Here is a 26,600-nt window from a genome sequence, read left to right on the forward strand (position 1 = left end):
CGGCGGGGGCTCTACAAGAAGCCGGCCAGTCCACTCCAGGGCAGGGGGCAGGGCCCAGGACTGCAAGGCAGCACAGCCCTGCCTCTCCTCCTTCCCACTGGCCTGAAGGGTGACAACCAGGGCCCAGACCCCAGCTACATGTCTGGTAGCCAGGACAGCACGGGGGCCCGCCATGCAGTACCACAGCTGACCACCAGGTGCCACCATGGGGACGCTCTGTCCACAGCCACTGCCCTGCCTGCTGGCCTCCACCTCCGGCCACCCCAGGGCTAACAGCCAGACCGGGCTGCCAGGCTCAAAAACACGCATATACAACATACACCCCACAGATGGGGTTCCCCACTCCCCGCCTGGCTGCTGGCTTCCCCTGTCTACACAGCCCATCCCCGAGGGCCTGGACGCCACCCTCCCAGCACACATCTCCTCTCCCTTCGGTGGCCTGGGCGAGCTGACCGGGAGCTCCAGGGGCACCCCGAGTTCGGCTTGCAGACGCATGTTCCCCCGGGGGCTGTGGGGGCCAAAAGGCCAAGCCGCTGTCACGGCGCCCCCCCGCCAACGGCCCGGGGCTGGCGCAGGAGCCGGCGGGCACCAGTGTGCACACACACAGGCCTCAGCACGCAGACTGGAGCCCACAGGTGCACGGGCTCACACACACACAGGGCAAGGCAGGGAGGGGGTGGGGGACTGGGTTGGTGCCCGGCTACACTGGACTGTCCGGCCCAGCCCACAGGGGCAGCAGAACCCTGCCCTGAGGTCCGGCGCAGTGTCCCCGCCCCTGAGGAGCCGAGCACACCCGCGGGGACGGCCGCGTTCTCGCCAGCTGGCCTGGCCGCTCAGCTCGGTGTGTGGGGAGGAGGGACGGGTTCTCGCCGTGGCGGGGCTGGGGAGCCGGTGGTCTTCCCGCCCCCCCCTCGGGAGCCTGACTCACCTTGCTGGCAGGCAGGCCCCACGTAGCCGTCTGCACAGTGGCACCACCCGGTGACGGGGTCACAGGCCACCCCAGCCCCACAGCCGCAGTGCAGGACGCAGCCTGGCCCGAAGAAACCCGCTGCGCAGTCTACAGGCGGGAGGGAGGGGGAGACGGGCCTGAGGGCCATCCTGCCTGCTCCGGCCAGGGCACCCCAGGCCCCCTGTGGAGGGCTGGAGGAAGCAGAGGCCTCTCGGGCCTCACTCTTCCTGCCCTGTGCGAGCTCCCACACGGGAAAGCGCCGGGTCCTGGGCACCGGCCCAGCCCAGGGCTGACAACGTGGGCCGGGCCATCAGCGATGCCCCAGGTCAAGGTGAGCCATGGCAAGGTCAGGGGCGCAGCCTGCCGCAGACAGGCCCTTCTGTGTCCAAGCAGGCTGGCAGGTCAGGAGGCTCCTTCCCACCTCACGGGGCTCCCATTCCAGCCACAGAGCAGGACATCCGGAGCAGGAGCCCCACGCTGGGCACCCCGTACAGAAGAGTGGGACTGGCGCCGGAGGGCAGGGGCCCCTGCACAAGCAGTGTCCTCCACCAGCAGAGACCCACGCCCGTGCCCTGCCGAGCGGGACCCCAGACTCACCGAGGTCACAGGCGGCCCCTGTGCGCCCTGGGGGACACAGGCACTGGCCGGTAACGGGGTCACAGGGTGCCCCTGCCTTGCAGTCACAGCGCTGGTGGCAGCCCTCTCCAAAAGAGCCTGGTTCACACCCTGGTGGGGGGCAGTGGACTCAGCGTCCCTTCCTGTCCCCTCCCCCACACAGCAAGGCCAGGGGAGCACACGGGACACGGACACTCACCCCTCTCGCAGAGCTGGCCGGAGGCGCCGGCAGGGCAGACACACTGGCCGCTGACAGGGTGACAAGGGGCCCCATGCTGACACGCACACGCGGCCCGGCAGCCGGCCCCGTGGAAGCCGGGGGGACAGGCTGAAGGACACCGCAGTTAGAGCCCTGACCTCAGTCCGCCCCCGGTGAGCGACGGTCCTGGTTCACGGGCCCGTCCCGCCCTTTCTCCCTCCTGCGCGTGGATCCCGCCCATCAAGTCTGGGGCTCCAGTGGGAGGTTCACCTGCTCTCAGGGACCCTGAGCCAGAGGAGTCGCACGGGGAGTGGAGCCCGGCCTCATCTCACGGGCTGCCACCGGGAGGGGAAGGGACCGGGGCCCTCGCTATGGAAGCCCACCCGGGCTCCGATCTCCCACGCAGGACGAGCAGCCACAGGGGCCGGGGTCGCCACCCCAGGACTCACAGTGCTGGCAGGCCTGGCCGTAGAAGCCGGGGCCGCAGCGGCAGGTGCCCGTGGCGGGTTCGCACGTGCCGTTGTTCTGGCAAGAGCACTCCAGGCGGCAGGCGGCACCGTAGCGACCAGGAGGGCAGGCTGAGGAGAGAGCTCGCAGGTCGGTCTCCCGCAGCGGAGGAGCGGTCCCCGGGCACTAGCCTGACTCTCATGACCTCGGGGGGTCTCACCCAGCCCCCACAGCGGCCCCGTGCTCTCCTCGGGGATCCAGAGCCGGCCGCCTCCCTGACCGGGGCTCGGTCCACCCACTCACCCAGCTCGCAGTGTGGCCCCGTCCAGCCCAGGCCGCAGGAGCAGCTGCCGTCGGCCGCGTGGCACCGGCCACCATTCCTGCAGGCGCACACGCCCTTACAGCTCACGCCGAACCGGTTCTGAGGGCAGCCTGGGGGCAGAAGTCGGGCACCACTCAGAGCTCCGGGACTGGACACACTCCGGGGACATGTCCCCACCATCTTCACTCCACAAACACTTGCTGGGGCAGGTCTCTGCCCACGCGCGCCGGGGAGCGGACGGCAGCCGTGTCTTGCCACTCACCCCTCCTCTCCACAAATGCCAGGCCCGGCTGAGCACCGAGGAGGGGCGGGGAGTGTCTGCCCAGCTGGCAGAAGCTGGTCAGGGCAGCCTTCCTGGAGGTGGTGGCCTCCGCACAGGCCCATCCTCCAGGCTGAGGAGGCCAGGCTGCTGGGCTCTCCAGATGGCCCCCATCATAATCTGGCCCACAGCTGCTGTAGGTCCCCGGACGTGAGGACACAGCCCGGCTGCACCAGACCTGAGTGATTAGAACTCTGCTGCCACAGGCTAAGACCTAGGGGGTCAGTGGGAGGGTCGCTGACCCCTTGATGAGGCCCCAAGGCTGGCAGAGTGCTCTGACCTACCAGGGACTGGGGGGTCGGAGCCAGGCCAAGGGGCCACAGGGCCATGGGGCCCAGGACTGCCATCACAGGCGGGAGCCCCATGACTGCTCCTTTCCGCCCCCACCCCCTGTGCTCCAGGCCTCCCTCCTCCTGGGCTTCCCCGCCTCCAGGCCCAGCAGAAAGGACCAGCAGGACACTGTGCCACAGGACTTGAGCCAGGCAGCTGGCCCCGTCCTCAGACAAAGCCGCTGGACCCTCCAGCTCAGAGGCTCTGGGTGGTCCATGTCCGGCCCCCACCAGTGGCTTGACGGGATCAGAGGAGGCAGCTGGCCACATGCACCCCCGGCTCGAGGACCTGGATCTCCCCTGGGAACCGACGGCTTCTCCCCGTCAGCCCCCACCGAGGGCTGATGCCTCGGCATCTGTGAGAGATAGGCAGGCAGAGCGGGCGCTCACCGTGCTCACAGTGGACGCCAGTCCTCCCGGGGGGACAGGAGCAGCTGCCGGTCACCGGGTCACACACTGCTCCCTGCCCGCACCGGCACACGTGGGCACAGCCAGGACCGAAGCGGCCCTGTGGACAGCCTGCCGGGAGGAAAGAGGCCGGTGGCCAGCCCTGCCGGCTCCCCTTCTCTGTGCCACGGCACCCAGAGACAGGATGTGCTGCAGCGACGTCCCCTGCCCCTGCCCCTGCCCACCCTGGCATCTCCCCTCCCCCCGCAGCTCGGCTGGAGGCCAGGCCAGCTCTGCACTCCCGCCCACCCAGCCAATTTCCCAAACCCGTGGGAAGTCCCCACGACTCAGGGAAGGGTGCTGTCCTCGGCGGGACGCCCAGCTGGCCTCCGTCTGCACAGAGGTCCACAAGCCCCCGTGGGGTGTGGGGAGGAGGAACCAGAGCCGGCCGGCAGAGACACTGAGGTCACAGGGACACCCTCCACCTCAGCCCAGCCTGGGGCCAAGCACAGTGGGAGAATCCAGAAGACAGACGGTCAGCGGGCCATCCTCCCCGCCAGCTGGCTGGGCCCCCACCCCCGAGGCCCAGGGAGCAGCCACATCCTCCCTCCCCAGCCACTCACGCAGGCTGCAGTCTGCCCCCAGGAAGCCGGCAGGACAGAGGCAGGCCCCGGTGGCTGCGTCACAGAAGGCCCCGTCCGGACACCCACAGCGCTCCTCACAGCCGGGCCCAAACCGCCCCGGGGGGCACCCTGCAGGGACAGGGGCAGGTGCCAGAGGCTGGGGGCCAGGCCTGGCACCCTGGCCTCCCATCCCCAGCCCTGGGATGAGCAGCCCCTCCCGAGGACAGCCCAGCGGGCACTTCCGTCCACAGCTCTCCCCGGAGGGGTGTGGGCTGGGGTCCGTCCTGGTCCCGCGTGGAGGGGTCGGGTGCAGCCCGGGGGCCGTGTGCCTCCGTGACCAGCGGCTCTGCCCCCCGGGTGGGGTCACCTACCCTGCTCACAGCCGGGCCCCGTGGAGCCTGGTGGGCAGCGACACTCCCCAGTGACGTGGTGGCAGGCGGTGTCGGGCGGGCACCGGCAGCGCTGGGCACAGGCCTCTCCGAACCAGCCACGCGGACAGGCTGCAGGAAGCCAGTGCAGGGGTGGTGGGGAGCCCTGGGGCAGCCGGAGAGATCCCCATGCCAAGAACTGTCCCACCCAAGGGTGCCAGCGGGGCCCAGGGGCTCACCGTTCTCGCACCCCGAGCCTCTCCATCCCGGGGGGCAGAGGCAGGCCCCCGTCACGTGGTGGCAGGGGGCCCCCCGCCGGCAGGCACAGCGTTCCTCACAGCGCGCCCCAAATGTGCCCTCAGCGCAGGCTGCGGTGGGCGAGACGAGGCGAGGCAGAGGCTCCCAGGGTGTGAGGAGAGCCAGACGCCCCCACCCCTCCCCTAGGGGACCCCCGGGGGCTCGGACGGCAGCCCCTGCTCCCACTTGCCAAGGGACCACCTCACGGGGCCCTCCACCCCGGAGCGAAGCTGAGACCACCCACTGACGGGACCAGTGGGTCCTCCTGGGCGCCCCCTGCACCCCAGCCCCTGATGCGGTCCACTCACGGCTCTGACACTTGTCCCCGGTCCAGCCGGCGGGGCAGAGGCAGTGGCCCGAGCGCCCGTCACAGACGCCGCCGTTGAGACACCCGCAACTGTGCTCACAGCTGGCTCCAAAGCGCCCCGGGGAGCACTCTGTGGGGCACGGTACCCCGGAGTGTCCTGCGCCGCCGGGGCCCAGGAGACCCTACCCAAGCCATGCCTCCTGCACCCAGAGCCTTGGGCCCCTGTCCTTGAAGAGGAGAGGGGCCTGGGGGAGGGTCACAGCGCAGACCTGCCCGCAGAAAGCCCCCTCATGCCCCCAAAGAGTAGAGGCTGAGCCAGCGTACTTCGGGACGGACACCCCAGCCCTCCCCGCATCCCCTTCTTCCTCGGCCCTCCCCAGGCTCACCCTGCTCGCAGGCCAGCCCGGCCCAGCCCTTGGGGCATGTGCAGCGGCCTGAGACAGGGTCACAGGTGCCCCCGTGCTGGCAGAGACAGGTGTGCTGACAGTCGTCGCCGTAGGAGCCCGTGGGACAGGCTGCAGGAAGAGGGGAGACACTCACAGCAAGCAGCCCGGCATGGCACGGCCCGGCGGGTTCCACACCTCGCCCCCATCAAGAGGCAGCCCCGGAGGCCCTGCACCTTCCGGTCTCCCCAAAACCCAGCACCAGACTTCACGGGGAGGACCTCTCCCAGGGCTGCCGCTAAGACGACGCACCCCAGGCCACCCTGGGCCCACCAACCCCGCCCTGGGGAGCTCGGCACCTGCCTGCCCTCCCCCACATCATGCCCCATGGGGGCGCAACAAGCCCCGGCCCCCCTGCCCACCGCTCCTGCCAAGTCTCCTGTCCTGCGGCATCCCACGCCCATGTGACCCTGTGTGACCCACGGTGGGGAGGGGGTGGTGTTCCTGGGGTGGGGGTGGGCTTACGCTCCAGGCAGGTGGGGCCCATCCAGCCAGGACCACAGCGGCACTGTCCGTGGACGGGGTCACAGGACGCCCCGTTGAAGCAGGAGCAGGTCTGGCTGCAGTTGGGCCCGTAGGTGGGGGCAGGGCAGGCTGCAGGAGGAAGAGGACCGTCAGGGCCCGGAGGGGCTGCGCAGACCTGGGGCAGCTGGGCAGGCCTCCCTTCCTCTGGCCTGGGCACCCCTCAGCATGACCAACGGTGTCTCTAAGTGGCCACCTGGCAGCTGCAGACACCCAGGAGGAGGCCCTGGCCTGTCTCCTGGAGCCCCCGGGGCTGCCTGGGCCTCACGCACCCTGCGCACAGCGGGGGCCCCAGCGGCCGGCAGGGCAGAGGCAGGAGCCGCTCACAGAGTCACAGGGGGCCCCGGCGGCACAGTCACAGATGCCGCGGCAGTCCAGGCCGAAGAAGCCCGCCGGGCAGGCTGCGGAGAGCGGGGAGCGGAGGGGCGGGGGCGGCTGTGATGGGCCACGTCCAGGCGGTGGGGTCCGCCCTCCACCCAGGCTCACGCCCCAGCTCACCGCGTTCACAGAAGGTTCCCCTCCAGCCGGCCAAGCAGGTGCACGCCCCGCTGACGTGGTCACAGGCTGCCCCGTGCTCACACTGGCACTGCCGCCCACAGCCCGGCCCAAAGTGGCCCTGGGGACACCCTGAGACAGGCAGCACCCAACCACTGTCAGCCAGAGTGGGGGAGACCCACTGAGACGCGCCTGCACCTCTGTCATCCCGGCTGGGGACGGGGACCGTGGGGCACTCTCCTCCGACCCGGGGAGGTAGGAGCCCCAGGCATGGCCTCTGGAGCTGCCCCAGCCTGGGGGGCGGTCGGGGACACACACAGAAGGTCATGGCCCTCGGTCCTCCCCTCCTCCAGGTGCCAGGTCCCTGCTCTCCCTGCCTGACGCTCCAGGTGACCTCACAGACCAGGGTAGGCTGCGGGGGCGGGGGAGCCTGGGCCCAACAGGACACGGGGAGCTGAGGGAGCTGAGGGGGCGAGACCCTCCGCCTGTCCCGCAGACAGACGGGCGGGACCAGAGCCCCTGGTGAGCGCGTGGGCGTGCGTGCACATGGGGCGGCAGCTGTGGGCGGCCCAGGACTCACGCTGCTCGCACCGCGGGCCTGTGTAGCCGGCCTCACACACACACAGGCCACTGACCGCGTCGCAGCTCCCGTGGCCTGGGTCGCAGTCGCAGCGCTGGCTGCAGTCGGGTCCCCAGTGCCCGCCGTCACAGGCTGCAACAGAGCGCCGGTCAGCCCGCACAGGCCCGGCCGAGCGCAGGCACCACGGCCAGGCCCGCCACAGAACCCCCTCTGGCCCCCAACCCTGAGCCCTGGGCCGCCCACCTCTCTGGCAGCTGAGGCCGGTCCATCCGGGGGCACAGCTGCAACGTCCCGTCGTCGGGTGACAGTACCCATCGTTGGCACAGGAGCATCTCATCTGGCAGCCGGGCCCGAACCAGCCTGCTGGGCACGCTGTGGGCCGGGGGCGGGGGAGGGGGAGGCTCAGCCGGGGCGGCGGGGGCATAGGGTCGGGGCTACGTACTGTGGGTCAGGGGACCCATACTCACGGTCCTGGCAGCGACTGCCCGTGTAACCGGGGGGACACAGGCAGGCTCCGGTCCCGGGCTCACACGCGGCGCCGTGCTCACACGCTGGACAGATCTCCTGGCAGCCGAGCCCCCAGCGCCCCTCCGGACAGTCTAGACGCACCCCCCCCCCCAGCCAGTCAGTATCCCCTAGGGCCTCGCTGGCCCCGTCTGACTTGGCTGCTGACCCTGCACCACGGCCCAGGAGAGGGGGAACAACAGGTCATGGGAACCCCCAACCCCTCGCTGGGCTGTGGGCCGCACAGCACCACCCCCAGAAGAGGAGCCTCTGTCCCAGGACGAGCGGTGGGCAAGCAGCCTGGAGGCAAACCATAGGCCCAGGGAAACCAGGCTGGCAACGCACGGACAGGTTCCTGGTGCTCCCAGGTCAGCGCAGACCCAAGGGTAGTTCAGCGTGGGCTCTCAGCCGCTAAGGACAGGCCTGGGGTCTGCAGACTGCAGGACCCCCAAACAGGGCCCAGGGCTGGGAGCCCCCCAGACTTGCGGGCACATGGAAGGGAGATCACAGGACACCACGGCCACTCACCTGCCCCACAGTCGTCCCCCGTCTTCCCTGGGGGGCACAGACACTGCCCCGTGACCCGGTCACAGGGTGCCCCCCCACAGGAGCAGGAGCCCGAGCAGTTCACACCAAATGTCCCCCCCGGGCACTCTGCAGGAAGGGACAGGAAGGGCCTCAGACACCCCCTTGTGGAGCCCCCCCCGCCCCAGCAGGGCTGCTGGGCTCAGCCAGGGTCCCCCGGGGGGCCACGGGATCTGAGGAGCAGGCAGAGCCTGGGGCACGCAGGCAGGGAGGGGCCTGCTTGGGCTGGCTGTGCATGGAGAAGGGGGAGCAGGATGGACTCTGTGGGCACCCAGCCCCCCGCAGGGCACCCTGCATCAAGCTAGGAGCAGCTCCGCCCTCTGTGCTACCCCACCCAGCCGAGGACAGTCTGCCCCCATCTCAGATCCCCAGAGAGCGTGGGGTGGGGTGAGGTGGGGGTCTGCAGACACCACTCTACCCCCAGCTGTGGCCCTGTCCCAGCAGGACGGCGGCTGCCATGGGAGCCAGGCACGTTCAGAGGGTGTGGAGGACCTGGAGGCCTGGGCCCCCCTCCTCTTCTGCCCAGCAGAGGGGCAGTGAGACCCTGGGGAAGAGTGGAGACCAAGGAAAGAGGGCCTCTGAGAAGGACTGGCCCAGGGGCTCTGTGCCCACAGTAGGGCTGCCTTGAAGCACGTGGGGGCCCGGAGCCTCTCACCTCCCTGTGGGGACAGGCAGAGCTCCGCCCGCCCACTGCGCTAGAAGCCCGACCACCCTGCACACAGCCTGCCCCACGGGGAAACCTGGGCAGCCCTGCCCAGGAAGGCGGGTGCAGCCCCTGGAGGGAGCTGCTGTGATCAGAGCCCCCAGGATCAAAACAGCCTTGGGGGAGAGGACCGCTGCAGTCCCGGCCCCGAGACCTTCCGCAGGCGCCCGAGGGAGCTCAGGGAGCGTGATGACGTAGGACACAGCCTGCTGAACCCGGTCCTGCGGGCCTGTGGCCTGCAGGCACCTGGTCACTCCCCACCGTGCACGGGCCCATCTGCAGGACTGGAGCGGGGCACACGGGCTCCCACACAGCGGGGACCGGGGAGCAGGAGGCCCCGTGGCAGAGGCTGAAGCCGTCCTGTCCGGCCCTGGGGAGCCTGGCAGACAGGCACTTGGGATGGTAAATCTTTCCAGGCCCAACAGCAGCGGGGGCCATCATTTCTACAAAAACACGCGTGGCCTTTCCTGCGGGGTGTCCCTGGGGCACGGAAAACTGTCAGAGGGAAGAGGAAAACTGGAGAAGGCAAAGCAGCCCGGAAGGCACCTGCATGCCCTTGGCTGACGGGGCCGGGGCCGCTGCGGAGGGTCAGGGAGGGGCGGCGCGTCTCCAGGGAGAGCTCCCTGTGGGCTGCCGGGGGCACGGGAGCTCGTGGCTCGCGTGACCAGTGCTCCGCTGAGTGTCCACGGGGGTGCGGGGAAGGCCTAGAGTCAGAGGCCCGGGTGGGGAGCCCGTGACTCGCCAGAGCCACAGGGACAGGAGGACAGCCGCTAAAGGGAGACAGGCACCACCGGGCCTCTTGGGGTGCACATCGGGCTGGCGGGTCCAGGCTGGGTTCCCAGCAGCCCCCACATGCCCCTCCTGGACCCCTGGGACCCGAGAGCCCTGCACAGGGTCATCACTGTGGTCTCCAGGACGCCCACTCCAGAGGACGTGGCCTGGCTGCAGAGGGAGATGCTGACCCCCAGCTCAGGCTGGGTCCCCAGGGTCCTCTCCTTGTTCCCCAGAGGGGACAGACCATGCTAGGGGGAGGCCAAGCCAGCCCCCCGCGTGCTTACACACGGTCCCCCTCCAGCCGGGGCCAGCAGGGGCGCACAGCCCACGCACCAGGTGCCGCAGGAGGCCCCCAGCAGCCCACACCCTGTGAGTGGGGCCGGAGCCGCCCTGGGCGTAGGGCTGCCTGCGGTGTGTGAACCCGGGGCCTCCAGCCAGGCCCACCGCTCCGCACGCACACCCTGCAGCCCAGGCCAGCTCAGCCGTGTGGACGGCCCTCATCACGGGCCACACGCCGCGCTGTACCTCCAGCCCGAGCCTGCGCTCTAGCAGCTGCCCAGGTCCCACAGACTCAGGCCCACCAGGACAGGGAGCCAGCCCCCCGGGCGCAGCACACTGAGCACACTGTAGCTAACAAGTTGGGGGGGTAGGGTGGACACAACGTTGGAGGACGCGACCCTTCCCTGGGCGCACAGACCATTCCTGCCCCAGCAGCCCAGACCACGGTCACAGGGACAGGCCAACCAGTGCAGTCACCGCTGCGCGACGAGGGTGGGGCCAGGCGGCCTGGCTGGCTCCCCGTCCTGGTCACAGCACTCCGGGGGCTGGGGCCAGCCACTGACCTTGATCACAGTCCTTCCCCTGGTAGCCGGCCGGACACGGCCTCCCGCACTGGCCGCTGACGGGGTCGCAGGCCACACCCTGAGGACAGGTACACGCCTGGAGGCACCCAGGCCCAAAGAAGCCTGGCATACACTCTGCAGGGGGCGAGGAGAGAGGGGCCTGCAGGGTCAGCCAGCCCGGGGCCCCCCCACCCCGCACCCCTGCACTCACCATCCTGACACCGCTCGCCCCGGAAGCCAGCCTTGCAGGAGCAGCTGCCGTCCTTCCGGTCACAGGCCAGCGTGTTCTGCTGCGCACACCGGCACTCCTCGGAGCAGCCGGGCCCGAAGGCCCACGGTGGACAGGCTGCACCACAGAACCAAGACGGGGGCTGCCTACCTGTGTGCGTGAGCCCCTCCCGGGTTCCTGGGTCTCCAGCCCCCGAAAGCCAGGCAGAGAGGCACCGCCCGCCCCAGCCACTGGGACCACCGCGCTGGTTGCACAGACGAGAAACGGGGTCTCCACGCGGTCCAGGTCCTTGCCCTGGGTCCCGCCACTTCGCAGCCCGGAGACTCGGAATCCCCATCTCCCTCATTTTAAACGATCCTTCTACGGAGCACCACACGGAGCTCCCAGACGATATCTGCTCATCCCCATCTCCCCCGCAGCCCACCAGGGAGGGGTGACCCCTCCTGGGTAACCCCTGGAGATTCAGGGAGCCCCACTGGGCACCCCTTGCTGCCGGCAAACTCTAACAGCCAAGGTGAGCCCCGTCCCCAGAAGCTTCCAAGAAAGGTCTGCCCCTGCCCAAGCTCTCGCCAACCCCTTAGCCCGGTTGTGGGACCAGGGGGCGACAGAAGGCTGGGGACCACGCCCTCCCAGGCACCCCGAAGGCCAACAGAGTCCGGAGGACATGGCTCTGGGTCCCTGAGGCCCAGGTCCCAGCCGGGGACCCCACTGAGCCCTGCGTTGCCCTCCGCAGAGGAGGGGTCCCTCCCCAGCCAGGGTGCAGGCAGCAAGGCACGGGAGCATGCGGGCCTGCTGTGGCAGCACCGCCCCGCCCCCAGAGACCGGCAGCCAGGGCAGGGGACTCACCCAGGTGGCAGAAGCGGCCGTAGAGTCCCGGGTCACAGAGGCAGGCCCCATAGAGGCGGTGGCAGCGGCCACGGTTGGCACAGTGGCACTTCTTGTGGCACTGCTTACCGTAGAAGCCCTTGGGGCAGCCTGCGGGAGGCACGGCCTCTTGAGTCCCACCTGGACATGTCCCACGCCTGTGGAGATACTCCGAGGGGCCCCGTGCCCAACACAGGAGCTAGGAGGGGCCCAGGCCCCCTGGGCAGGGCCACCAGCGCCTGAGGACTCTGCATCCCAGACGGGGAGGGGCCCCGGGGGCAGACAAGGGCACCACGAGGACAGGGCAGACCCAAGATGAGCCATGTACATGGCCATCGGCCCCGGCTGGCCTGTCTCCCCAGCGTCTGTGGTCTGGAGGTTGGCCCAGGGCGTGAAGCCAAGCACATTCTTAAGCATACGCGTAGGAGATGCAGAGACCTCACCCTGAAACCCTGTGTTCCACCCTACCTAGTGCATCCTGACGTCCACTTCTTGGTGGTCACCCAGCAAGCCCCTGGCCCCCAGAGAAGCCTCAACCGGCCAGCATCCTGGGACCAAGCCCAGGGGGCCCCAGGCTAGGAGAGGGCATCTGGATTTCCTTCCCGAGGCGCCTCCCTGGGGCTCAGTCCTGCCCCAGGCCTGCCTCCTGAAGGGCCACAGGGAGCTAGACAGTAACCCCGAAATACGTCCACACCTAAGTCCCCAGAATCTGCTGGTGAGAACCCCCCGCCAGGTTATCCTAACCCATGAGCGTCCTTAAAAGAGGAAGGAGAAGAAACCGGATAGGGGAAGGCAGAGTCAGGGGCCAGAAGGACGCAGCCCCACACGTGCAGCTGCCCGTGCACGGCTTCCAAGGGAAGGGCAGGGATGCCGAGGAGCCGTGAGGTCTGACCGGAGCGGGGAGGAGGAGGGCCCCGCAAGGCTGCCATCCTGAAGCCCCAGGGATGAGTTCCAGGAACTGAAACTACCCCCTTGCTGAGCCGGAAGTTCTCAGCTCGTTGGCTACAGTCTCCACCAAAGTGGCCGAATTCTAAGGGTCTTAAAGCTAAAGCATCAGTCACCTGGGACCCTTGTGGGGACCCACAAATTCCTCCGAACACGCAGACACTTCACAGTTCGAGAGCACAGCAGGGTTGTCCCATGCAGCCATGGGCCCAGGCAAATCCCACCCAGCCGCCAAACAGCTCTACTCGAATGCTTCCAGGAACGGGGAGCTCACTACCTGGCAGGGAACCCCACGGCAGACGTGCTAGTCTGCCAAGTCCTCCCATGTGTTGCGGCTGGGCCCCAGGAAAAGCAAACAGAGAGAAGGCCACACCGCTCTCACTGCGTCGCTGCGTCCCCCTCCCGCTCCCTGAGGGCAGGCGGCCAGGAGAAAGCGGGCAGGCCGCTTGAGAGGGCGTGTCCCATCCCCTCCACCCCAGGGACATTCCAGGGTCCCAGGCGGGGCTGCACCCACCGTCCTCACAGCGGGCTCCACCAACCCCAGGAGGGCAGCGGCAGGCACCCGTCGCGGGGTCGCAGGTCCCGCCGTTCAGGCAGCCGCAGGAGAAGCTACAGTTCTTCCCGAAGGTATCCGGAGGGCAAGCTGCGGGGGGCACGGCAAAGCACGAGGGTCATCAGCCTGCAGGACGACGCTGGTCCCGGAAGCCCCTCCGGGGACACTGAGACACGCTTCTGGGCGCTAGACGCCCAGCTCAGAAGCCCCCGCCCAGAGCCCCCCGCTGCAGCACGGGAGCCCCCCGCCCAGCCCCACCCCAGGCAGACATCCCTAATCGACGGCCACATCCTCTCCCCGACCTCCGGCACGTCCACCTTCTCAACGGGGCTCTCAGCAGGCAGAGCCCCGGAGACCGACCAGCACCGCATGCCTGGCCCGAAGTCACCTGACGGGGCTGTGAGAGCGGGTCTCACAGGCACGCCAGCTACCTTCCTGCCGAGCGGCCTGGGCGGTGGCTGCTGTACCCGGGACAGGAACGGGACCGGCCCGCCCACCAGCTACTCTTCGCTGCCTCAGCTGCTGGTCTGCTTGCCCTGGACCATCCACGAGGGACAGCCCCCAGGCCCTGCCTGTCCCCAGGACCCTGCCCAGGGTGGCTGCCGCAGGTCCCACAGATCACGTCCACCCCCAGCCCCGTGGCCTCACTCTCATTACAGATGAGGCCGGTCCAGCCCTCGGGGCAGTCACAGCCGTCCAGGCCCGGGAGGCAGGTGCCTCCATTCTGACAGTCGTCACACGTGAGGCTGCAGTCCTGGCCAAAGGAGGCGTCCAGGCAGACTGGGGACAGACCAGGGAGAAGGGGCATGTCAGGGCCCAAGTCCAGCCAGACTGCTGCACGTGGCTGGGCAAAGCCAGCACCTTCTCTGAGCCTTGGTCAAATGAGACCACGCCCGGGCTCTTCCCCAAGCCCGAGACCATAGGGCAGGCAGCGGCCAGGCTGAGGGAGCGCGGGCCACGGTCCCTGAGAGCAGAAGCTGCACGGCTGCGCCCGCTTCTCACCAAACTTCTCCATCAGTGTGTGCTCGCCCCGGACCTCCGCCGCCACCGCCTCCTCCTCCTCCTCCTGGACCCCGACATAGTCATCTTGGAAGAGGGGAGGCCGTTCGTCCTGGAGCACTGCGACGTGTGGGAGGGGCCGTGCGAAGGGCAGCTGGCCGTCCAGGTCCACCTCGGGGATCTCCAGGGCTGGGAGGGGCACAAAGGCCTCTTAGCACCTGCCACCCCCCTCCCCCATCCTCCTTGGTACCGGACCCTCCTGCCCCTCAGGGCCGGTGCCCAGAGGCGGCTCAGAGCCCGAGCCCCACCCCTTGTCTTGCCCCGCAGCCCTGCCGCACCCCTCCTCAGCACGGTGGCGAGGGAGCATCCCAGCTGCCCTCCTGAGGGACGGGGAGGTGGGGGTGCGGCAGCTCTCTTCCCCTTGGACACTGACCTCCGTCCCTTGTGTCACCTGCACAGGGCAGGAGCCGGACCACCCAGGAGCCCCCTGCTCTGCAGGATGCGGATGGCCAGCCCCTCCCCCACCCTGCTGCCCCAGGCTGGCCCCGCCGCAGGAGGGAAGAGGAGGGGCCCCCGGAGCCGGTGCTAGAGGTTGGGTGGCTCTGGGGAGGGGCTCAGACTCACGGGCACAGCCCCTGCGGTCCTCGTCCAGCCGGAAGCCGGCCGCACACGAGCACTGGAAGGAGCCCACCAGGTTGGTGCAGTGGTGTTCACAGCCGCCGTGGCCGGACGCACACTCGTCCACGTCTGCGGACAAACCCAGGGCTGCAGGGGCCTATCCACTGGGGTCGGGGAAGCAGTGCCCTCCTACCCCGCCCCCACCTGCTGGACTGAGGCCACAGCCCCTCCGGGAGGCCACCTCCACAGCCGCCCTCCTACGCCCAGCATCAGGATGACGGCAGACGCCAGCCAGCCTGCGCCCGATGGACCGGTGTGGGGGATGGGCACAGGCAGGTGGCAGGGCCCTGCAGAAGCGGGTGTCCAAGCAGGGCCCTGGGGCGGGGCACGGGCAGGGCCCCTCTCACCCCCCCAGCTCAGTGCCCCTCGTGCACGCTCACCCTCACACCCGCAGCCGTCGGCGCTGAGCCGGTAGCCGGCGTAGCAGCCACACTCATACCCGCCGGGACTGTTGGTACAGGCCTGCTGGCAGCACGGGGAGGCCACACAGTCGTCCACGTCTGCGGGACACACACCAGGGCCGTGGCACCTTCCCGCGTGCGTGCCCTCCCACGCCCACAGCACACAGGCCCCGCACACGCTGCCACGCATCCAGGCACCACCCTGGCCCCAGTGACACACGGGATGCACGCCGCGGCCCTGGGGCGGTCCTGCCAGCTGTGGGAGCCAGACTGGGGGCTGCACATGCTGGGGAGTCCATCTCGCAGCCGCTACCCCCCAAGGAAGGACCTGCACACCCTGCAGGGCTCCGGGCGCCACTGCCAGCAACCAGGGCATTCAGTGACACGAGCCGACAGGGTGCGGGGCCAGGTGCTCAGCAGGGCCCACCCTCCGCCCAGCCTCCGGCAGAGCGAGGAGTACGGGGAGGGGGCCCAGCGGGAGCTGTGGAGTCACAGGATCACGCCGAGGCACGGCCCAGGGGCGGGGGGCTGCGGGCAGGCCGCCGCTGCGCACCGATGCACGTCTTCTGGTCCTCGTCCAGCTTGTAACCGCGGGGGCAGGTGCACAGCGGCCCCGCACTGCTGTGGCTACAGCCGTGTGAGCAGCCCCCGTTCTCTGCCTCACAGCTGTTCACAATTTCCATCTCGATACCTGCCGGGAGACCCCCCCAGCAGGGACGTGGGAAGGGGTCCTGCGATCCCCCCACAGTACCCCAAACCTGGCAGCCCCCAGGCCCATCCTAACAGGAAATGGGTGGCCCCCAGCTCCTGGGCTGGGAGGGTTCTGGAATGTTCCGTCCCAAACCCCACCCCCCTGCACATACCCCTGCTGCCCTGCGCCCACCTCAGCCCCCACACCCAGCAGTGTCCCTAGATGACGGGAGAGCCCAGCCCCTTGGCCCAGCCCCAGCACGCCAGTGCCCATGGGGTCTGGGGGCCTGTGTCACTGCTTCCAGGTCCCTCCACAGCCTGGGATGCCCGCGCCTGCCCGCTGTCCACTTACGGTAGCACTGGCGGCCGTCAGCGCCCAGCTCATAGCCGGCGTGGCAGACGCATGTGAAGGAGCCCTGGGTGTTGAGGCAGCCGTGGGCACACTGGGCCTGCCCTGTGGCGCACTCGTCCACATCTGCACGGGAGAGATGGCATGGAGGGCCCTCAAGACGCAGGCCTCTGGGAGGTGCAGCCCCCAGTGGAGGCCTCAGGGTGGAGGGGTCCCAGTGGGGTTCAGGGCTCAGACCTAGAGCTCTCTCCCCACTTCCTGCCCCAAGATGCCCTCTGGAGCTCGGCGTTCTCATCAACAGCCCTTGGAGTCAGAACCACGCTCCCTCTCAGAGCGAGGAGGGCACAGGTCTGGACCAGCAGCATCGGGCAAGGGGGTCCATCTGAGCCCACCTCCCTCGGCCTTGCTGCCCCAGCCACCAGGCCGGGTCTCGGGCCGGCACCAGGGGGGCCTTTCCATGGCCTGCCGGTAGGGGCGGACACCAGGGGCCATCATCAGCCTCCTGCCCACAGCACTGGCTGGGAGTGCCCGATCCCCAACACTGCTTTTGGTCACCCCTGAGGTCCCTCGGGGTGAAGCTGACCCTCGGCCCCGTCTCCTGCTGAGCCCGCCGCAGCGCCCGGCATGCAGGGCGCCTGAAACGATCCTTCCCAGGGTCGGAGCCGTGAGGGTTGTGCTCAGACCCCCACCCGGAAATGGTCACCGTCTGCCCTGGACATACCCCGACAGTGATGGGGGACGCACAAGACCCCCCAAACTCCAATGACGGGGTAAGACAGGTGGTCAGCCCCACAGCCCGCGCGCCCGAAGGCATGAAGGAACACCTCCCAGAGAGCAGCACCGGCCGGGACCCGGACGATTCTCTGTGCGTGCGCTAATGACACCCGTGGAAACATCTAGAAGCTGGCTGTGCAGGGAGCTCCTGGGGCTCCAGTGATGCTCCCCGCCCCACCGCTTCCCCGACCACATTCCATGAAGCTGATACCATAACCACTGAGAAGCTGCCCGAGACCTCCCGCTCGCTTCTGCCGGAGTGAGACTCGGGCTCCTTGACTGTGTGGCTGTCCCCTCCCCGTCCCCCCCCCCAAGGAGGGGTGCAGAGCCCGGCTGGGGCCTGGGGGGGCGCCTCACCTTCACAGGACCTGCGGTCGGCCGCCAGCAGGAAGCCCGCATGGCACTCACAGTGGGCGAGGCCGCGGCGCACCTGGCACGTGTGCGAGCAGCCGCCGTTCCGCTCCGCGCACGGGTTCCTCCCTGCGGTCACAGGCCCAGAGGGAAGACGGGGGCTGAGCCGATCTGGGGTGCCCAGGCCTCTCCTGAGTCCCCCACCAGGGCTCTTGTCGCTGGGGTCTCCAGTCTAAGGGGCTCAGCTCTTCAGTCCCTCTCTCCCCAGTGTGGGAACCCCCAGGACACCCCAAGTCCTCCGGAGCCTCCTCCTACTCCGACCTAAGGAGCCCTGCGGCCCCCAGCCCTGCGGGCCCATGCCACTGTCCCCCACAGCTCAGCCCTCAGGCTCACCTCACTCCGGCCTGGACCCGAGGCCAGGGGTGTGTGTGCTGGGGTACGGTCAGTACCTGTCTCATCCCAGCACGGCCCCCACTTCCACATCTCGCGACCCCGAGCCTGCCCCAGCATCTCCATCAGCAAAGCTCCTCCTCCCATGACAGGCAGGCCCGAGACCCCAGAGCAAGATGCCAAGTGGGGCCCTGCCTGCGTCTCCCGTCCGGGAGGGCCGGAACCTGGGTCCCACACGCCCGCGCGGAGCCGAGGACGGTGTGAGAACTGAGAAACACGCAGGACGCCCTTCCTTGCTCCAGCCCCTGCGCGCCCCATCCCGGGCTTCCTGCCCCCAGCAGATGCACGATCCCAGAGCACAGCGCAAGGGGCTTCCCCACCACACCCACTGGGGGCCAGACGGTGACCCACCACCCAAGGGGCCCCGCCTCCCCTGCGTCCTGCTTCCAGCCCCAGCGGCCACGCAGGGAGGCGTGCCCAGGATCTGTGCCGGCAGCTGCCTGGGGCTCGGGCTTCAGGGTTCCCGGGAGGGTGTGTGGCAGGGGGAGCAGGGGGAGCAGGGGGAGTCCCAGCCCCAGCGCTACCTCCAGGGCGGCACACTCACGGACACAGCGCTTTCCATCCTCCTGGAGCTGGAACTCGGGGCGGCACTGGCAGCGGTGCCGGGTCACCGTGAGCTGGACACACTCGTGCTGGCAGCCCCCGTTCCCCACGGCACAGGAGTTTATGGCTGGGGACACAGACAGGAGTGGCGGATACAGCCCAGGGGGATGACCAGCCGGGGGACCCACCCTCATCGGGCTCCGACCACCTCCCGCAGAATCTTTCAGGACCTCCCACGCCCCTCTCCTTTCTGTCTCTGTCCCAGAAGCAGGACTTCGAGAGGCACACCGTTCCTATAGGGTTCACGGGCCTGGCTTCGCGGCTCGGCCCACATACCGGGTACACAAACCGTGATCTGCTTCCGGACCCGCATGCCCCGCCTGTAGACAGACCCTCCAGGGCCAGCCGGCATCACCCGGCATGGAGAGCACCACACGGGGCCCCCCTGAGAGCCGGCGCTTCCACGGCCGGAGGCCAAGCAGCCTGGGAGGCTCCCGGAGGAGGCAGCAGGCCAGCTGTGGGCAGTGGGGGCTCTGACGCTTCCCTCTCCTATCGGGTCACCTATCGGGTCAGGGCAGGCATGTGTGTGGGGCTGCCACGGAGGGCCACTGCGGCCCAGAAGCCTGGCCTCCAGCTCCGAGGGAGCGGTTTCTGTGGGGAGCAGAAGCGGCAGGCCTGGCAGTGCCAAGGCGCATGGCCCCGGGTCTCTGAGGACGCCGAGACCACGCAGAAGGCAGAAGGAACTCCCTTCAAGACAGGGCAAGCGGGTTTGGGCAATCCGGAACACGGCACTCGGGAGAGCACCCACTTTCTTTACGTGAGGAGGTGCGGGGTCAGGGAGCTCCTGCTCAGGGTCCCAGCCCTACGGGGCCGCGCCCAGGGAGGACACGAGGGTGGCCGCATCGGCTGGGTCTCCTGCTGCAGCTGGCCTGTGCACAGCAGAGCGGCAGAGACGTGAGGCCTGGGCCCAAGCAAGGCCGGCAGGGCAGCCACTGTCTGCTGTCCCCCAGCCGCGAAGCCCCTTCCCCAGCTGCCACCCCTGAGTCCGCGCCGACACGCTCCGTTTCAGCCACCGCCATCACTCAGACGTTTCCGAGCATGAGCTGAGCCCCCCCCAGTCCCGGACTGTTTGGGTTCACGACTCCAGCAGCATCCGCGCTCGAGACATCACGGGCACCAGCGCCCCGCCTGACAGGGTGGGACAGGCACACAGAGAGAGACAGAGGGTCGTGGAGCACAGGGCAGGGGGGCCGGCGGGACAGGGAGGAGGACCCAGGAGGGTCCAGGAGTCACCCCTGCCAGGCTAAGCCAAGTCAGGAGAAATCACTGGGTTGGGGGGAGGGGGAGGCGGCAAGCAGAGGGAGCCCAGGCTCCCACCCCTGTGCTATGCCGACCGACCGAGTCCTAACTTCCAGATGCTCCCAAGCTGTGTGCACGGAGAGCCAAGCCCCGTGTCATACCGCACACCCGGGCCACGGGTTCCCGGAAAGCTCACTGACACGGATTTTTCTCGGGCACTGGGCTGTGCAGCTCAGGGAGGGGCCGGCTTGGGTGTGGCCAGTGCCCAGAGCTGGTGGGAAGGGTTCCAGGCCCCTCGGGTCACTTCAAAACCCAGCCGTGGAATCCACGTCCCAGCCCGGGCACTCCCGCTGATCAGGACCCCGCTCGGACCCACAGCAAAGCTGAGAGCCTGGCAGAAACAGGAGGTCCGGGGCGCGTGTTCGTGGCCCTCCGAGATTCACAGGTGTACCCTAGACTGAACCCCCGAAAAGCTCGGAGGCAGAGCTTTTGTGGAGAAACGTTAGGTTTTATGAGGTCATAAAGATGCCGCCCGGATCCAGCAGAACCTGTGTCCTTATAAGAAGGGACGTGAGATCTCTGTATCTCTGTGTCTCTCTCTCCGCCGCAGGAGGCCACAGGAAGAAGGGCCGCCAGGAAGGGAGACCCCACCAGCAGACCCACTGGCCGGAACCGTGATCTGGAACTTCCCACCTCCAGAGCGGCGAGAAAATAAATTTCTGTTCTTCAAGCCGCTCTGTGGCGGGACCTGTTACAGCGCCCTGAACTGACAGACCCTCCCTCTGGGCCTTCCGGGACCCCCGGCTCCAGCCCCACGCAGGCAGCTTCCAGGAGCTGCAAGCCTGCCTCCCGGCAGCAGAGGCCGCCACCACCCAGGGGCCTGCAGGCAGGGCGTCCACTCACGAAGGCGCTGGGGCTACCTGAGCTGGAGGCAGGGACATGGGGAGGTGGGGGGAGGGCCCGTTCTGCCCGCGGCCCAGGGTCTCTGCGGGTGCAGGCACGGGGGCAGCCCGGAGACCTGGGCACGGACTCAGACCCCAGGGCATCCCAGTGACTCGGAGGAGGGGCGGCAGGTGGGGTGGTGGGCAGCGACTCTGCCCGGCCGGCCACCCGCGGGAGGGCATTGCTGTCAGCAGCTCGCCGAGCCTGCCGGCCGGCTCTGCCACCACCTCCACACCCAGCCCTGTGGTTTCTGGGCAGGCTGGGGTGGCTCTGGTCCCCGCTGCCTTCACGGGGTTTGGTAATTATGGCCCTCGGACTGGCTTGGTTTCTAGGTCCCACGAGCCTCCCACCACGTGTGGCCAGAGGCCACCCACAGGGTCCTTCCTTCTGGAAAGCCCTCTGTTGGGCACACGGCCAGCATGGCAGGGCAGAAGGGGAGACTCACTCGGGCTCAACCCACCCCATCCCTCCGGGCAGGGGTGGCCAGCTCCTCGGCCGTGTGCGTGCCATCCTGCTCCCTGCCCTCGGCTGGGGCTCCTGCACGGCAGGTGGCCACGAGGAATTGCGGCTCTGCAAGTGGCCGCCCTCACCCCCGTGCCAGGGGCTGGGCCAGCCTCGTCACAGACCACACACCCACCAGCGGCCACCACTCTGGAGTCCGAGCCAGGGAGAGACAGCCACGGGGGGGGGGGGGGGCAGGACCCAGGCCGTGCCGACCGCCGGCCCACACCTCCCACCTCGGGGTAAAGCAAAGGTGTGACACACAGGCTGTTCCTGCAGCCTAGCCGCCAGACCCCACACCTGGCTCCAGCCCTGCCCGCTGCACGGCCCGGGCTGCCCTTGCTTCCCTGCTGGGTGTCCTCGTCCAGCCCGGGCTCTGACCACTGCCCCTGGCTCCCCTGAGTTGGAGCAGGACCATCTGGTCACCCCCGGGAGCTGGCAGGATGATCGCTGGGCTCCTGGGCTTGAGCAAAACCACAGCATCCCGGGGCGTCCCAGGAGCGGGGCTGCCCTTCCAGTGGCCCCAACCAGACCCACAGGCCCCTTGGGGCTGGGAAGGCGACTTCTAGCAGCCGCAGCCTGCGGGGTTGGGGGTGTGGGGGCCGCTGGAGAACGTTCTCAGAACGGCACAACTCTGCGGGGACGGGGCTGGAGACAAGCCTGGAGATCTCCACCTTCCTGCTGCCTGGGGCCTCCAGCGGGGCCACGCGGCCTCTCTGAGGACTCCCCTCGCTGCCCCCTCACTGGGAGACACCCCGGCCTGGCAGGGAAAGAGACACTCCCAAGGCCCAGGGAAAGGCAGAGCTGGGGAGCCCCTCCCCCACGCCGTGGGCATGGGACTCCTAGGAGAGGGAACCAGGACATCCAGTTACTGGTGAAGGGGGTGGGGAGTGCATGGTGTCAGCACAGTTGGTGGGGGGGCAGAAGTGGGGGAGGATGGAGAGCCCAGGTCTTCCAAGTGGTTGGCCCAGGGCATCCCGTGGGACCGCTACTGGAGGGTGATATCACAGGGACCCCCTGAGGTCCTACTTGCCTAAGGGGACGTGGAGAAGCATCCGCATCCAAGAGCAGGATCCAGAAGGGACCACGGGACAGGTGACCGGGAGCCCAGCTGCCCAGGGGAAGTGGGCTTCCCAGGCCCAAGTGTTAAAGTGCCCAGCGGCGGCTCTCCATGGGTTCGCAGGCTGGATCTCCGCGAGATGTCGCCGAGAAGCAAGAACGCCCTCCCTAAACACGTCCCCTGATCCTAAGCTCCGAGTCGGGAAAGGAGAGAGGCCAGCTCCGTGCCCGAGGGTGACAGCAGGGCAGACTAACACGAGACCCTGCTCTTCACAACCCCAGGCTGGGGGACACATCCACGAAGGCTCCCTGGCCATGGAGAGCCCCGGGACAACAGATGCCAGGCTGCGTCCCCTTCTCTGGGGCCAGGCTAAATGGGTGGCGCTCCGGGGCTTCCAGCTGATGGCGAAGTCCTTCTTGCAAATTCTCTTTCTGAAGAATGAAAACCTTTTTGTGTTTTATTTCCATCAGACCTTCTAGAAAGGAGAAATGGGAAAAAGCCGTGCATTTCCTGTCCTCTCCCTGCCTCGGAGGCAAGTTCCACAGTTTCAAGGCCCCCCTTGTGTGTTTCAAGGCCCCCACTCAAATGTGCCTTTGAGGACTTCGGACATCCCTCAGGACCCCATGACATGGCATCACAGGAACGAGGGTCAGACTGCGGGGGGAGCTCCTCCTCCGCCCCGACCTCCAGCTCTCGGTAATTCTTACTTCCAGCTGCTGGACGGGAGTGGGCGCCTGGGGCTGTTTTCCTGCAAAGTCCCAGGGGAGCTCCCGGCACCCCTCCCCAAGAAGAGGCTCCCAGCAGGCCCCAGGGGAGGGGTTCCAGAGCAGCTAAGCAGCTGGGCCCCGCTGGGGGTGCGGGATTCCTATCCCAGTTCCTCCCGTGAGCATCCTGTAGCCATAGAGTGGTCTGAGCTCCGAGGGCGCCCCGTAAACCTCAGTGAGAGGAGGCCCAGCTCCTCCCCGTGTCCTGTACCCTGGGAATCCCAGAGGAGAGGGGACAGACCCTCACAGTTCCCAGTGGCAGGAAGTCCAGCTCCCCACTCAGAGCCCGCGGAGGGTCCAGCAATGCCCTCCACCAGGCCCCCACCTGGAAGCAGCTCGTCCCCGCCTACCCACCCAAGGACACGCTGCAGCTGGGCAGGTCCCCCGGACACCAAAAGGGTGCATTAGCGAGAAAATCAAACACTTTCCACTCTGCCTCGAAGAAGCTCCCTGGAGAGGCCTGTCCCCTCCAGAAGTTTCTCAGCAAGGCCCAGGCCCCTCCAGAAAAGGCAGCTCCCAGGGGACCAAGCCTGACACACCCACCCCAACTCCAGACCCCACCCCGTGGGGGGCCCCGGGCCCCGGCCTGCACCCTGGCAGCGCGTCAGCTCCCGGGAGCTCCTGGTACAAAGAAGCCACCAAAAAGAGCCAGGTGTGTGCAGGTAAGCGGGGCACCAAGCGCGTCCTGCTGGGGGTTCCAGTCGAGAGGGGGGAGGCCCAACAACAGCCTTGAGGAAACCACTCCCAGCAACGGGGAGTCCACGGGGTGCCAGGAGGTGGGTACCCGCTCCAAGAGAGCCGGGGGCTGGCCTGGGAGCACGGCGTTGGGGCTGCCCGCCGAGCAGCCGTGAGGTCCCAGCAGCTTCCTGCCAGGCTGTGCAGACCACCTCAGGAGCCCTGGCAGCAGACCCCGGAGAGATGTTTGAGTTAAGCCAGTGCCACAGACGGAGACCTCTGCACCTGGAGCACAGGCAGGGAGGGTGCCCGGGAAAAGCTCCGGCGCAGCCGGGGTGGGCTGGGGGCCGGGGCAAGAGCGAGGGGCACCCCTCCAGGCGTCCCGCAGGCAGCAGCTGAAGGACACTCCGAGGCCACGACCTGTCCCTCCATGGCCAGGAAGGCGCCCCTGCCCTTGCCTGCTGTTCACCCAACACCAGCAGGCATTCCTGCCGTCAGGCACCTCACGGAAGGCGTCACCAGCAGACAGGGAGACCAGAGAGACGTGGGGGGTGTCCCAGCCCCAGACCCCTCACGGGGGAGCCCCTAGCAGGGAGGGGACAGTGGGCACCCCCCAGGCCGAGCCCAGCCCACCATGGCCCGGGCCCCAGGGACACCCTTCTCCGGGATCTCCAGGGGCCTGGGGGAACCAGCAGGCTCCCAGAAGTCCCCTCCCCTAACCCCCAACTGGGGGCCGCAACCCCCCCTGGGTCTGTCTGGAAGCACATTACATTTCCCACATGTGTTTCCACTTCCCGACCTGGAGAAACGGCGGAGCAGCTGCCTCCCCCACCCCCCCCCGAGCGGCGCCCGGACATGTGAGAGTGTGTGTGCCCGGAGGGCCCCCCGGGGCTGGCGGGCCGCCCTGCCACATCGCAGCACAGCATCTCCAGGGTGGACGCGAGGAGCGTCCCGCACCAGCCCCCCGAGGATTGACCATGGCATGGCCTCGCAGTCACAGCAGCCCCGGGCCCTGGGCCCCTGTGTCCAGAGCCAGGCAGGAGAGGGGCCAGGCTGGGGGGCAGCGAGCGGAGGGCTCAGTACCAGACCCCGGCCCGCAGCCCCTCCACCCTCCACCTCAGTGGGCACCCGGCACTGTCCCCCTCACCCCAGTAGCCCTCCATGCTTGCGGGGACAGCACGCTGTGGCCAGGGCCCCTCCAACAAGTCTACTCCCCAAAGACAAAGGCCCTGCAGAGGAAGTGAGGGTCGGGGTCCTGCTTCTCAGCTCCCTCTTCCCGACCTGCCACAGCCCAACCCCCTAAGCTTCCCAAAGCCAGGGTGGGGGGACCAGGGCCCAGGAGCCCCAGCTCTGCAGGCCAAGAGTGGCCTCATGCTGGCCCTGCCCCTGCCCTTACCAGCCGCTCCCACCCAGCCAGCACCCAAGTCGCCCCCAAGTTTGGTCCCCGGGCCCTGGGCCCCTGCTGACCCAGCACCACAGCTTCGGCTGAGAGGGTCCTCCAGAGAGTGCTGGCCCAAGGGCTCCTCCCCAAGTCGAGAGAGGAACCCCAGGAACATGGCCTCCGCACCCCAGGGTCACAGGGTCTGGCCTCGGCATGGGGGAGCCAGGCCCTGGGGACTCAGGAGGGCGCACTGCTCCGCGACAGGTCAGCCAAAGCCCCGAGGGGCAGCACACACGCAGCAGGACAAGCCCCTGAGCAGGTCCAGGAGATGGGGACCCCGGCCCCACCCCGGTGGGCCCAGCCAGGAGGGTGGGGGCACCACTGAGGCCAGGAACCCAGGCAGGGAGGTGGCCCAGAGCCCAGGTGGGGGGCAGCTGGACACTTACCCAAGCAGGTCCTGCCGTCCGTGTGGAGCCGGAACCCGGGCTTGCACTCGCAGAGGTAAGAGCCTGGTGTGTTCACGCATCTGTGCTGACAGCCACCGTTGTGCACTTGGCACTCGTCCACGTCTGGACAGGGACACGGGCCAAGGGTCAGCCGCCCCAGGGACCCTGATCCAGGCACCCTCACAGTGGAACCCCGCTCAGGTGCCCGCACTCCGAGCCCACGCTTGCCAGAGCAGAGTGGGGAGAAGGCAGGGCCCCTCCCTCACACCCGGCCAGCCCGCTTGGGGGGAAGAGCCGCCACCTTGCGGTGGCCAGAACGTGGGGAGCCCTGGGGGTCAGACACAACACAAGGAGCAGTGGTCTGGACAAGGCAGCGGCTGCAGACGGCACTTGGCTGGGAGTGGGGGGGGCCCAGCTTCTCAGGCCTTTTGAGACTGAACCTGGAGCTGGTGCTCTACCCCGAAGGTCCAGATCCAGAAATACTCAGGACAGGGCCAGATGCTTCTCTGGGACCCGTGAGCCCAAAAAGAAAAGCCAGTAATGCACGAAATGCCTTTGTTCGGGCTCTGGCTAGGGGAGAGAGAGCTTGAACAGCGTCCCCCCAAATTCACATCCACGCAGAGCCTCAGAACGTCACCTTCAGAGGCAGATGCAATTAGTTACCCGCGCTGAATGGGGGGGTACATCCAGCCACCAGGGGCCTCACAGGAGACACGCGGGGAGGCAGAGGTTGGAATGAGGTGGCCACAGCCTAGGAACCAGGTGGGGCCACAAGAGGCTGGAAGGAAGAGAGAAGGAAGGGTCTCCCCTGGGGGTTTCGGGGGAAGCAGCCGGCACCTTGATGCTGAACTTCCAGCCTCCAAAACAGTCAGAGGATCAACGTCTACTGTTGTATTTGTTTTGGTCCCGGGAAACTAACGTGGGTGATATCTGCCCGGGTCTCCTGGGGGCCTTCCCATGCTGGGGGACAGGAGACCACCGGCAACATCCCCAGAACAGGACGTCATGGAGGTCCCAAACGCGGCTGCGAGAACACCTTCCACCCGAGACCACCAGCCACCAGAGCAGCACCCATGCCCACAGCGCCCCAGGCCAC

At 68.4% G+C, this 26,600-nt stretch overlaps 1 protein-coding gene across 3 annotated transcripts in view; it reads right to left on the minus strand.

Moving 5' to 3' along the window:
• MEGF6 (multiple EGF like domains 6) overlaps window positions 1–26,600 on the minus strand; it is a 73,874-nt gene that overhangs the window by 1,030 nt on the left and 46,244 nt on the right. For all 3 annotated transcript variants that reach the window (XM_059135642.1, XM_059135641.1, XM_059135643.1), the window contains 31 exons: window positions 25,505–25,627; window positions 18,438–18,563; window positions 17,450–17,572; window positions 16,322–16,444; window positions 15,833–15,970; window positions 15,259–15,378; window positions 14,825–14,947; window positions 14,204–14,389; window positions 13,850–13,981; window positions 13,163–13,291; window positions 11,686–11,814; window positions 10,822–10,956; window positions 10,611–10,745; window positions 8,235–8,360; window positions 7,670–7,801; window positions 7,446–7,574; window positions 7,203–7,334; window positions 6,626–6,754; window positions 6,400–6,528; window positions 6,071–6,199; window positions 5,549–5,677; window positions 5,164–5,292; window positions 4,798–4,926; window positions 4,562–4,690; window positions 4,191–4,319; window positions 3,571–3,699; window positions 2,514–2,642; window positions 2,213–2,341; window positions 1,764–1,892; window positions 1,547–1,675; window positions 929–1,057 (listed from right to left, as the gene is read on the minus strand). In XM_059135642.1, coding sequence (XP_058991625.1) covers window positions 929–1,057; window positions 1,547–1,675; window positions 1,764–1,892; window positions 2,213–2,341; window positions 2,514–2,642; window positions 3,571–3,699; window positions 4,191–4,319; window positions 4,562–4,690; window positions 4,798–4,926; window positions 5,164–5,292; window positions 5,549–5,677; window positions 6,071–6,199; window positions 6,400–6,528; window positions 6,626–6,754; window positions 7,203–7,334; window positions 7,446–7,574; window positions 7,670–7,801; window positions 8,235–8,360; window positions 10,611–10,745; window positions 10,822–10,956; window positions 11,686–11,814; window positions 13,163–13,291; window positions 13,850–13,981; window positions 14,204–14,389; window positions 14,825–14,947; window positions 15,259–15,378; window positions 15,833–15,970; window positions 16,322–16,444; window positions 17,450–17,572; window positions 18,438–18,563; window positions 25,505–25,627 — 4,047 coding nt within the window. The remainder of the gene's footprint in view (window positions 1–928; window positions 1,058–1,546; window positions 1,676–1,763; window positions 1,893–2,212; window positions 2,342–2,513; window positions 2,643–3,570; window positions 3,700–4,190; window positions 4,320–4,561; window positions 4,691–4,797; window positions 4,927–5,163; window positions 5,293–5,548; window positions 5,678–6,070; window positions 6,200–6,399; window positions 6,529–6,625; window positions 6,755–7,202; window positions 7,335–7,445; window positions 7,575–7,669; window positions 7,802–8,234; window positions 8,361–10,610; window positions 10,746–10,821; window positions 10,957–11,685; window positions 11,815–13,162; window positions 13,292–13,849; window positions 13,982–14,203; window positions 14,390–14,824; window positions 14,948–15,258; window positions 15,379–15,832; window positions 15,971–16,321; window positions 16,445–17,449; window positions 17,573–18,437; window positions 18,564–25,504; window positions 25,628–26,600) is intronic.

Source organism: Mustela lutreola, chromosome 10 (assembly GCF_030435805.1).
Source record: "Mustela lutreola isolate mMusLut2 chromosome 10, mMusLut2.pri, whole genome shotgun sequence".
In the NCBI taxonomy this organism is placed as follows: Eukaryota; Metazoa; Chordata; class Mammalia; order Carnivora; family Mustelidae; genus Mustela; species Mustela lutreola.